The following is a 12,915-nucleotide window of genomic DNA, read 5'->3' as shown; positions in this document are numbered from 1 at the left end:
TTTCACGTAAGCATAACCCAATACTGTATTCAGGTTGGGGATTGATTTGACTAGTAACCAAGGAGATTCACATTTCCCATAACTAAGGCTCCACGAATTTCACGTAACCACCTAATATTAAGGTGGGGGATTGATTTGACTAGTAACCAAGGAGACTCACTCCTACCTTAAGGCTCATCAAATTTCACGTAACCACAACTTAGTATTCAGGGTGTGGACTGATCTGACTAGTAACCAAGGAGACTCATTCTTACCTTAAGGCTCATTGAATTTCATGTAACCACGACTTAGTATTCAAGTTGTGGAGGGTTGATCTGACTAGTAACCAAGGAGACTCATTCGAATTACACGTAACACAACTAAGTATTTGGGCTATGACTGAGTAATATAATAATAATAAATACAGCAGGACACATTAACTGTATGAAAATCAGCTTATACTATACTACAACCATCATGTTAACTATCCTACTTAGCGATAGGATGAGGCAGCACCACAAACATTTACGCCAGTTTCAAATAGCCAGGGGGAACAAGGCGTCGCCGATGATGATGATGATGATGATGATGATGGAGGAGGAGGAGGAGGAGGAGGAGGAGGAGATGATGATGATGATGATGATGGAGGAGGAGGAGGAAATGATGATGATGATGATGATGATGATGATGATGATAGAGGAGGAGGAGGAGGAGGAGGAAGAGGAGGAGGAGGAGGAGGAGGAAGAGGAGGAGGAGGAGGAGGAGATGATGATGATGATGACGATAATGGTGGTGGTGGTGGTGGTGGTGGTGGTGGTGGTGGTGGTAATAATAATGATGATGGTATTTAAACATAAATCGTGCTAGTAGAAATACCCGGTATTGTGTTGCCAAATATACCTTACAACACTAGATACAGGAGTATGGCCAATGACAACACCAACATGATACATAAACAACAGGCTTAATTATACTGTGAACTGGTGGCCACGGTAACAATTGGACCTGCCATCGTTACTTGTCCATCAATCACATCTCTTAACCATACTGTAGCTTCTTCTTCTACTCTCTAACTCACGGACATTCTCTCTCTCTCTCTCTCTAAATCATAGGCTATCTCTTAACCATGCTCTTTCTTCTTCTTCTACTCTCTCTAACTCATGGGCACTCCCAATCACACTCTCTCTCTAAATCACATCTCTTAACCACACTGCAGTTTCTTCTTCTACTATTTCTAACTCATGGGCACTCTCACTCACTCACTCTAACTCATATTTCTTAACCATACTGCAGTTTCTTCTTCACTCTAACTCATGGGCCCTCTCACTCTCTCACAATCACATCTCTTAACCATGCTGCAGTTTCTTTTACTCTCCAACTCCCCCTCTCCCAACCCTGGGGTCGCCAAGCCCTCAAAATATCAAACATGTTCAATTCCCGATTCTGAGATGTTTGCAGCAAATATACACATACTGGTTGAGGATTTTGGAGATCGTGTTATACTGCTGATAAAGTGGCCAGTCCTGGCTCAGACTGAACGTGGACGGTTCACCTTTGCAGGACACGAGATGTTCACGTACCAAACGCGTACGACACTCAGGGATACCAACATTGAATATACATTCTTATAATTTTATATAAATAAATATATACATAAATACATAAACAAGAATCAACAAATGTTTATATATTTTTCTTTACTACGAATTCCGCCACAAGTCTACGGATTTTCCGCTGATGTTTTTACTAACACGCTGTATGGCTGTGGGCGGAGGCACGTCTCAGGCCACCACTCGAGCTGTACGGTCGTAACGGCAAACACTCTTTACCAACTTGTTCATCTTCTGTCGGTAAGTTGATGTATTTTTACCCGTATATTGAACTGCAATGTGCTGTATAGCTTTCACTCAGTCTTTCTTTCTTCAAAATTCCTAAGTAAATATGAGAAAGAAACTATTTCACTTGCCGACGAAATATTGCACCAAAGTATGTCAATGAAAGGTACCGTCCACCATATTTAGAGAGCGAGGGGGACAAGGAAAGAGGAGGAGAAGGAGGGGGGCATGGGAAGAGGAGGAGGGGAAGGGGGTACTTTCCTTGTCCCCTCCCCCTCCTACACTTTCCCTCCTCGGCCTCCTCCTCTTTCCTTGCTCCTCTTCCCCCTCCCCTTTTCTTCCCCCTCCCCCTCCTACTCTTTCCTTGACCCCCTCCCCTCCTCTTTACCCCTCCTTCTTCTTTTTCCTTGTCCCCTCCCCCTCCTCCTCTTTCCTTGCCCCCTCCCCCTCCTTTTTCTTTGTTCCCTCCCCCTGCTTCTTTCCTTGCCCCCTCCCCTCCTCCTCTTTACCCCTCCTCTTTCCTTGCCCCTCTCTCCCTCCTTTTTCTTGCCCCTTCCCCCTCCTCTTTCCTTGCCCTCTTTCCTCTTTACTTCTCCCCTTCTTCTTTCCTTGGCCCCCTCCCCTCCTCCTCTTTCCTTAGCCCTCTCTCCTCCTCTTTCCTTGGCCCCCTCCCCTCCTCCTCTTTCCTTGGCCCCCTCCCCTCCTCCTCTTTCCTTAGCCCTCTCTCCTCTTCTTTCCTTGGCCCCCTCCCCTCCTCCTCTTTTCGTAGCCCTCTCTCCTCCTCTTTCCTTGGCCCCCTCCCCTCCTCCTCTTTCCTTAGCCCTCTCTCCTCTTCTTTCCTTGGCCCCCTCCCCTCCTCCTCTTTTCGTAGCCCTCTCTCCTCCTCTTTCCTTGGCCCCCTCCCCTCCTCCTCTTTTCGTAGCCCTCTCTCCTCCTCTTTCCTTGGCTCCCTCCCCTCCTCCTCTTTCCTTGGCCCCCTCCCCTCCTCCTCTTTCCTTGGCCTCCTACCCTCCTTCATTTTCCTTGGCTCCTTCCCCTCCTCTTTCCTTAGCCCCCTCCCCTCTCCCCTCCTGGCGGACGGTACCAAACAGCATCTTTTGTCTGATTTATTATTAAGCAAGTATATATTTCATTTCAGATTCTTCAGTGATGTCCAGAAAGCGGATGTACAAAAAAGAATTCCTTGACATTGGGTTTACGCTTCTCATCGATCGTGGGGTTGAAAAACCTCAATGTGTTAGATGTGGGGAAGTGCTCAGCCATGAGTCGCTTAAAGAAAACAAGCTCCAGCGACATCTCCACGGAAAACACCCGACGCTGGCGGGGAAAGACCGCCAGTATTTGAAGAGGAAAGAACAACTGCAGCGTCAGTGGTTAGACACCCCTATGAACACAGGAGTGTATTCTGTTCGACAAGCAACAATCGCATCCTATCTGGCTGCAAAAAGAATTGCTAAGTGTAAACAACCACATACTATTGAGAAGAAGTTGGTGAAGCCAGCAGTCCTTGATGTGGTTTGTACTATTTTCGGAGATGATGTGGTGAAAAAAAAAAATACTATTCCACTGTCATATAACAAAATTAGCCGACGGATTCAAGAGATGTCGGAAGACATCAAAGAACAGGTAGTGGCTGCCATCAAGGAGAGCGGAAACTTCAGCTTGCAGTTGGATGAGTCAACTGACGTCAGTGACGATGCACAGCTCTTGGTATATGTGCGGTACCAAGGGAAGATTGACATGGAAGAGAAATTCCTGTTCTGTAAACGTCTGGAGACGACAACAACAGATGAAGATCTGTTCAAGTTGGTTGACAGCTTCATCAAGAAAGAAGGCCTCAGCTGGGATCAGTGCTTCAGTGTGTGCACGGATGGTGCACCTGCAGTGCTAGGGGCACATCAGGGGTTCCACCGCTAGGGTGAAACAAGTCAACACCACAGGGATAGTGACTCATTGTCTGCTCCACCGGGAAAACCTTGCCTCCCGGAAACTGTCACTTGAGCTTAACTCTGTGACACAAGATGTGATTCAAATAGTGAATTTTATTAAACCATCAGCTCTGAATGCAAGGCCGTTCAGTCAGATGTGCTCTGACATGGGGTCGGAATATGAACACCTGCTTTACTACTCTTGTGTCAGGTGGCTGTCCCGAGGGAAAGTGCTCCAGAGAGTGTTTGAAATGCGTGCAGAGGTTGAAACCTTCTTGAACGAGAAGAAACATGCACTGGCATCAAGGCTTCCAGAACCAAGGTGGTGGCTTAAACTGGCATAATCAACAGACATGTTTACAGTGTTAAATTTGCTGAATATATCCATGCAAGGAACTCATCTCTTTGTGTCAGAAAAGCTCAAGGCATTCAAGGCGAAACTGAGGCCGTGGAAGGGAACGATTGAGCGGGGGAAAACTGCATCCTTTCCACTTTCGAACCTTTTTCTGGAAGATGAAGACGTCACGCTTGTGGACGAACAAAGTGTCATTGTTGAGCACCTTGAGAAGTTGAGTGAGGAGTTTGACAGATATATTCCGGATGAAGAGTTGCATGAGAAATACAAATGGATGCCAGACCCTTCGATGTCCACGTCGAAGACCTCTCAGATAAAGAGTCTTCCATCCCAAATCTGCAAGAGGAGCTCATCGAGGTGCAACATGATGAAACAGTCACTAGGATTTTTTTTTTTTTTATGCGAGGAAGAAGGAACCAAAGGCCATGAGCCCGCAGTAACAGTTCCCTCCAAGAGAAAAACAAAATACAATAGAGAGCCAAATTCAAGATCCGATCATTTTGAGATGCCTGGACACACTGCGCTTGAAAGACTGGAGATCATAGGCAGCAGGAAATACAGACAGAGGGAGACAGTTCCAGAGTTGACCTGTTGCATAAATGAAAGACTGGGAGTAACGGTTAACTCTTGCATTAGAGAGTTGGACAGAAAAGGGATGAGAGTTTGCTGCCAGACGGGTGCTACGCGCCTGTCGTAGAGGTGGAGGAATGCAAGCAGACAGTTCAGAGGAGCAGTGACCATTAAAGTAGCGATAGAAAAAGAGATAAAGATGCAACAGTGCGGCAAAGAGACAGAGGTTGAAGGGAGTCAGTAAGAGGAGGAGAGTTAATGAGACGAAAAGCCTTTGACTCCACCCTATTGAGAAGAGCTGTATGTGGGGAGCCTCCCCACGCATGACAGTTGTACTCTACACAGGTGCGGATAAAACCCGTCTAGAGTCAACAATTGTGCAGGGGTAAAGAAAGAGCGGAGTCGGCTTAGCACACCCAATCTCTTGGAAGCAGACTTTACAAGAGATGTAATATGATCTTTCCAAGATAAGTCCCGAGTAAATGAAACCCCAAGCATGTTCAAGGATGATGCAGGATTAAGCTGAATATTATTAAACATTAGTGGAAGATTTTGTCGGGTTGATAGGTGTAAGAACTGAGTCTTAGATGCATTAAAAACAACCATATTATTGGTTGTGGAGGAGAAACCAGTCCTCGGCAGTGAGGCTGTGAAAGTGCTGTTGCCGTTCGTTACAACCTATTTGTGCGGATCAGGGTTTGCATATCTGGCTGCCATCAAAACGAAAACCAGAAATTGGCAGCAACCTGAACATGATCTGAGGGTAGCACTTTCTACGACTGAGCCACGAATGGAAATGCTTACCAGTGAGATCCTGGCCCAAGGCTCCCATTAAAATCAATTTATCAGCTGATAAAAAACATTTTTAGTTTTGTTTGTCTTTGTGGAATGTGACAAAATATTGTTTCAGAAGTGGATGTTTTGGTTCAAATAAAGCCTTTAAATTTCTATAACTAAAATAACATTTAATGATGTTAATTTTGTCTTTTTCAACCTTACAGTACCTCTCTTACACGGCTATTAATTACACTTGCCCTGTACTGTTACAGCGTACAACCAGTAATATACAGTAATACATTACATACAGTGTATAAAACCAGTGGGGTCGCGGTCATGGCTACATGTGCAGGATTGGGGTCGCCTGGAAAAAAGGTTGCCAACCACTGCTCTAACTCATGGCCATTCTCACTCACTCTCTCTCTCTAAAATAATATCTCTTAATTATACGGCAGTTTCTTCTTCTGCTCTAACTCATGGCCATTCTCACTCACTCTCTAAATAATATCTCTTAATTATACGGCAGTTTCTTCTTCTGCTCTAACTCATGGCCATTCTCACTCTCTCTCTCTCTAAATAATATCTCTTAATTATACTGCAGTTTCTTCTTCTGCTCTAACTCATGGCCATTCTCACTCTCTCTCTCTCTAAATAATATCTCTTAATTATACGGCAGTTTCTTCTTCTGCTCTAACTCATGGCCATTCTCACTCTCTCTCTCTCTAAATAATATCTCTTAATTATACTGCAGTTTCTTCTTCTGCTCTAACTCATGGCCATTCTCACTCTCTCTCTAAATAATATCTCTTAATTATACTGCAGTTTCTTCTTCTGCTCTAACTCATGGCCATTCTCACTCTCTCTCTAAATAATATCTCTTAATTATACTGCAGTTTCTTCTTCTGCTCTAACTCATGGCCATTCTCACTCTCTCTCTAAATAATATCTCTTAATTATACTGCAGTTTCTTCTTCTGCTCTAACTCATGGCCATTCTCACTCACTCTCTAAATAATATCTCTTAATTATACTGCAGTTTCTTCTTCTGCTCTAACTCATGGCCATTCTCACTCTCTCTCTCTCTAAATAATATCTCTTAATTATACTGCAGTTTCTTCTTCTGCTCTAACTCATGGCCATTCTCACTCACTCTCTCTCTCTAAATAATATCTCTTAATTATACTGCAGTTTCTTCTTCTGCTCTAACTCATGGGCATTCTCACTCACTCTCTAAATCACATCTCTTAACCATGCTGCAGTTTGTTCTTCTGCTCTCTCTCTCTCTCTAACCCACGGGCAGCCACTTACATCACTGCAACCCACCCAACCATCATGACTTGCAAGTATTATCAAGAGGATAGTGAGCGAGAGACTAACGAGACGAGTGTACGTGAGTGAGGTGGAGGCCGAGGATGAGATGGAGGGATGGAGTGGAGAGGTACAGTATATGAGAAGGCGATGCGAGGAAGCAGGGAAGCGAAATGGCGGACAGGGCGACATGGAGGCGATTTGTTTGTGGCCATCCCTTGCGTGATGAAAGTGTCTGGCGATAGATAGATGGATAGATAGAAAAAAAAAGTTGAGAAAATGCAAAAACCTATTTTACCGTTAGTACATAATAATATAATCTGTCCAATATATCAATAAACTTACAAAAAACAAAAACAAAAATAAAGTCTATTACAAAGAAAATGCTCACGGTAAGCATCAGGTGGTTGCCATGGTAACGAGTCGTCCATCTGCCCTTCTCTACCAGTCACGTTTCGTTACTAGTTTGCACCAAACTGCTGCACACAACCACCATGCCACCTGGGGACAAATATCAACAGTTAGAATAAGCTGGAACTGAACTGAATACTGGATTCCCAGCGCCTGTCAGGGATCATATGGCAGTAATTCACAGCCAAGACACATGATAAGCAAAGGAACAAAACACTGGAGAGAAGACAGTAAGGGAGAGAATAATTACCCGATACTAAATGATGCTGACTACTAAAATGAATTCAATATTGGATTCCTAGCGCCTGTCAGGGATCATATGGCAGTAATTCACAGCCAAGACACATGATAAGCAAAGGAACAAAACACTGGAGAGAAGACAGTAAGGGAGAGAATATTGACTAAAAGTTGTTGACTACCTACACAAGACTTTCATTGTACGAGTAAGTCTGGTGTGGAAAAATAAAAGTACTGTAAAGCAGAGGAGACTGGTGATGGTACGGTAGGTAAGCAGTAGCAATAGTAGTAGTAGTAGTGGTGGTGGTGGTGGCAGCAGCAGTACCACAGTAGTAGTAGTAGTAGTGGTAGTACAAGTTAATAATACTGTTGTAGCCCCAGGTTCATCTGACACGTCAAACCGGTGGACTGCTGGCTTAAGCTGTCCTGCCGTAGTCCACCCTCCACTTTTCGTGGGGCAGGGCAGTAGCTGGGGGTGTTATTTAACCATGCAGTGTAGCCGCCCAGACATATCAGTGCCACCACATGAAGGGGTCCCTCTCCACCACCAAAGCAAAGTGGCAAATCAGCTTTATAGGTAGAAATGGAACTGTATTGATTTTTTCTGTAAATTACTGAAAATATAACCCCTTCGATCCACTGACATTATCTATTACCACATCACTTAAACCCGTAAGGGGTAGCCACAGACAAATTGCCTCCACGTTGTTCTGTCCTCTGCCACTTGACTCCCCTCCCTCCAACTCACACTCCCTTCTCTCATATATTTCTCCATTCCATTCCTCCATCTCATTCTTGGTCTCCACCTCACTCATATACTCTCCTCGTCAGTCTCTCATTCTCCATCCTCTCCACATGACCAAACATATGCTTCAGATTATTCTTGCTACCTCTAAATGTTTATATTCAGCTTAGGAGAGACTGGCGAGGTTAGATACAGTATAACCTTCTTTAATCCCTATACTATACCCGGGTGCAGTGGTGACTGCTGGCCACTACCATCCACTCAATGTAGTGCTGCCTACTTCTTCTTCCATTCATCATTCCCTATTTGTATCTGTCCCACTATCATCCACTCACTTGATGTAGTGCTGCCTACCTCTTCCTTCACCTGTCATTCCCTTTTTGTGTCTGGCCTCTTCTCTTCCTGGTTTTCCCATCCTTCCCGTTGCTTTTAATTAATCTTCTTTCCACTTCAAGTGGCTCTACACTGAGTGACAAGCCTACTGGTTTCCTGTAACCAAGGAAACCCTTTACAATAGTGGGTGGTATCCATTACACCAAACAGCAGCATGATGTGCAGCCTACTATGGCCGTACAACGCTGGGTGGTAACCATAACACCAAACAGCAGGATGATGTGCAGCCTACTATGGCGTCCCTGTTACTGGATGCAGATGCAAATTCCGTCTGGCAACCCAACCTCCATACTCTTGCCCGCACCTGGCAGTGGCAAGGTGCTGTCCACTGCAAGGAAACACTGGTTCACTGCATGGCACGGCCCTGCAGGGGGAGCTGCTTGTTTGTGATTGATAGGTCTGCTCAACCAGACAGATCAGGGTTACTCAACAACTGTTCACGAGTAGTTTTAAACTGAATAAAGTGGTCCAGAGATACCAAGAACAAAATGTTAACTACATCAATGGACTGAAGGGGTTAATGCTGTACAATGGATTGAAGGGGTTAATGCTGTACAATGGATTGAAGGGGTTAATGCTGTACAATGGATTGAAGGGGTTAATACTGTCTTAAAGTACACAGTGGTGTAAAGATGACAAGAATAACACTGACAATATGTCACTGGATTGAAGGGGTTAATGCTGTACAATGGATTGAAGGGGTTAATACTGTCTTAAAGTACACAGTGGTGTAAAGATGACAAGAATAACACTGACAATATGTCACTGGATTGAAGGGGTTAATACTGTCTTAAAGTACACAGTGGTGTAAAGATGACAAGAATAACACTGACAATATGTCACTGGATTGAAGGGGTTAATACTGTCTTAAAGTACACAGTGGTGTAAAGATGACAAGAATAACACTGACAATATGTCACTGGATTCAAGAAGTTAACAACAAAAAAGACTGGAAAAAGGGCAACAGATAACAAGGAATTACCGGTACTGTATTCTTCTCGCCTGACATCCATGTGACTTAACAATACGACGTTGGTTCTAAGTTGTCAAGATTCCCAACCCCTATCAGCTTGGTGATGGCCAGGTGTAGTCTTACAAGGGTGGATGGACTTAAACTGATATAAAGAAGGAGACCCATTTTCTCTGACCATTTTGTAAGAATAAAAGTGTTTCATGCAAGACCTAGTTTGCCCGCCAGTTGCCTCATGCGGATGTACCAACAACTTTAAAGTCCCCAGCTCCATGGGTGAACATCCTCTCTCTCAAGCTAATGGAAGTGACAAAATGAAAAACAGAATATGTAACGTGGTGTATGGAGTGAAGAGAAGACGAAAGGGGGTGCAAGGAACAGCATGGTGGAATGAAGAGGTGAAACAAACTGTGGTGCAAAAGAAGAAAATATATAGTGAGTGGATGGGCGGCATGGAGGAAGTTGAGAGACGGATGGGAGAGTTATATGTAGACAGGAAGAGAGAGGTGAAAAGATTATAATTATGTCCTGTGCTTGCCATTCTCAACAGGGTTCAGAAAGACCTCAGCTTAACACACCAAGACACAACACTTAGCCACAGCAATATTCTTTTCGGTCTACGTTGACTAAAATGACCTGGAGATGGCAAGAATAAACTAAGACATCATCGGAGTGAAGTGGCAAAGAGACGCTGACCTGAACTGAGAACATACCACACTCAGTGCCACTAATTTTCATGTAGGTCTATCTATCTATTGCCAGACGCCTTAAGCCCGTAAGGGGTGACCACAAGAAAATCGCCTCCATGTAGCCCTGTCCCCCGCCATTTCATTGCCCTCTTACCAACTCACACCCCCCTCATTCATATACCTCCCCACTCCATCCCTCCATCTCATCCTCGGCCTCCTCATCCCTCTCCCCCCCCTCCACCTCACTCACATACACTCTCCTCGTTAGTCTCTCGCTCTCTATCCTCTGCACAAGGCTAAACCACCTCAATGTATTTCTCCTAACGCTTCCTATCACATCCACACCACAAGGCTCCTTTCATGTAGGAAATACAGAGGGAGGGAGACAGTTCCAGAGTTGCCCTACTGACTAAAATCACTTGAAGCCTGCCAGACTTAATTAAGGTGTCAGTGCACTAAGAAGGCTAAAAGACTCACCTTAATTCGAAAGCCACTACACTGGGGCCACTGGTTCTCTGTAACTTAGGCTGCCACGTACCGCTGCCTGACTCTGTATTCATGTTGCCATCTTGCAAGTAACCCAAGTAACGCACTAGTAACAAGTAACATCGTACCTGCAAGTGAAAGGTACAATTAGTTGCAGGTAGGGGGAGAAAGTGACCAATATTACTCTTGTTATTATCAAAGAAAATACACCACATGTTGAGCCTGTACCCCATGAAGAGTCCAAGAGGGGCCAAAATTGTTGTACAAGGCAGTATGTAAACAGAGCTTCACAAGACACTCCCCTGCAATATCTGATGTGTTGTGGGCACAGCTCTGTGTGTGTGTGTGTGTGTGTGTGTGTGTGTGTGTGTGTGTGTGTGTAGCAGTGGCAGTAGGAAATGAATAAACAGTACATTATACATTGGTGTGTGTGTGTGTGTGTGTGTGTGTGTGTGTGTGTGTGTGTGTGTGTGTGTAGCAGTGGGAGAAGGAAATGAATAGCCGGTACCTGATACATTGGTGTGTGTGTGTGTGTGTGTGTGTGTGTGTGTGTGTGTGTGTGTGTGTGTAGCAGTGGCAGTAGGAAATGAATACACAGTACATGATACATTGGTGTGTGTGTGTGTGTGTGTGTGTGTGTGTGTGTGTGTGTGTGTAGCAGTGGCTGTAGGAAATGAATACCCAGTACATGATACACAACTGACACTGACAACACTGAGCCGTCGTTGCAACACACAAGAACCAGCCAGGTGGAGTAGCAGAGCAGCGTTATAAATGCACCACACTATTTTCACACAGGCCACACAACTTCAATGCAATATTAGAGTACACAGTCACGTTGCCCAGACTTTGCAATGTCTGTCCCAGCCGAACAGTGCTGAGAGCAATTTGCCCAATTACTGTACACGAGATGGAGGGATGGGGTGGAGAGATATATGAGAGAGGGGGGTGTGAGTTGGGAGCGGGGCAGTGAAATGGTGGGGGACGGCGACGAGGAGGCGATTTGTCTGTGGCCAGCCCGAACGGGATTGAGGCGTCTGGTAATAGATAGATAGACAGATAGATTTTTTGTGAATACCAGTAAGTATTAACCTCATCCAACGTTAAGCCCACAGTTCCCTTTATGACCTATCCAGGTTGACCTAAACGTACAGATAAAACCGTCAACAGACAGCGGTAGTAAAGTGTTACTGTGACTCCCTGCTCATCCAAACGTGAACCCGGTGGACTGCAGGATGAAGTTACCTCTCTGCAGTGCCACATCCTGCTGTCATGGGATAGGGATTGAGGAACGTATATATTAATAGTGGTACTGGCGTGGTTATATCAATGCCACCACCTGCAGGCGTCCCCCTTCAACACGTCATCGGCTTGAAGGGGCTATTTACGTGGAATTCTCTTCAAAAAATACCCCCAAACCCACAACATAATAAAAAAAAAGACAATAACCAATAACTCTATCTATCTATCTATCTATTGCCAGACGCCATAATCCCATAAGGGGTGGCCATTTGACTCTGAGTTAGATGTTTTACGGGGAGGGGCACTAACCCTCCACCAACCCACTTGTTGACACGTAGGGAGCACTTATGGTTTGGTTACATGGTTACCACCCAGCGTAGTAAACGGTTTCTTGGCTTACGGGAAACCATTTGGCTTGTCACTCAATGTAAAGCCACCTGTAAAGAAAAGCAATAAGAAGTGACAGGAAAGATGGGAGAAATGGGAAGAGAGGAGGGCAGACACAGAAAAAGAATGATAAAGGCTAAGGAAGAAGTAGGCAGCACTACATCGTGAGTGGATGATGGCTGCCAGCACCAACCACCAATAATAACCAATAACCAACAAATAATAACCAATAATAAACAATAACCAATAAATCGACGGAAATACATAACATACGAACATCCTAAATATTTCGGGGGCAGAATGTTTACAAAATGTCGGCAAGGCCACGAAAAACACCGACATCCTTTAAATATCTGCAAACAACAATATTCTGCCACCAAACTACACTTATTTACCTCCATTACCTTGCATAACAACAGTAAGCAGAATTAAGTGGGGAAATTGGCTGTAAGGAAAATATGGAGGCAGAGCAGGATACTTAACTTACTACACCAGCCATCTTCAACGTCAAATCTTACAAGAATGTCAAATATCATCTCAATACAGCCACCTTCCCTCACACGCGTACACCCTAATGATCTCTATCTAACATTAGTGAGTAGAA

The 12,915-nt window shown here is 44.5% G+C and overlaps 1 protein-coding gene across 1 annotated transcript; it reads left to right on the top strand.

Annotated features, from left to right (window-relative positions):
• The first annotated feature begins 1,331 nt into the window (after nucleotides 1–1,331).
• On the top strand, nucleotides 1,332–3,731 carry LOC145413164 (zinc finger BED domain-containing protein 5-like). Its single transcript, XM_080282890.1, has 2 exons — nucleotides 1,332–1,566; nucleotides 2,953–3,731. The coding sequence occupies exons 1-2, from the start codon at nucleotides 1,332–1,334 to the stop codon at nucleotides 3,729–3,731; spliced, it is 1,014 nt and encodes a 337-aa protein (XP_080139016.1).
• The last annotated feature ends 9,184 nt before the right edge of the window (nucleotides 3,732–12,915 follow it).

This window comes from Coenobita brevimanus, chromosome 95 (assembly GCF_032717465.1).
Source record: "Coenobita brevimanus isolate Jiangsu-jjx chromosome 95, ASM3271746v2, whole genome shotgun sequence".
NCBI classification, from domain to species: Eukaryota; Metazoa; Arthropoda; class Malacostraca; order Decapoda; family Coenobitidae; genus Coenobita; species Coenobita brevimanus.
The sequence above is the reverse complement of the archived record's forward strand: the minus strand, read 5'-3'. Positions and strand labels throughout refer to the sequence as shown.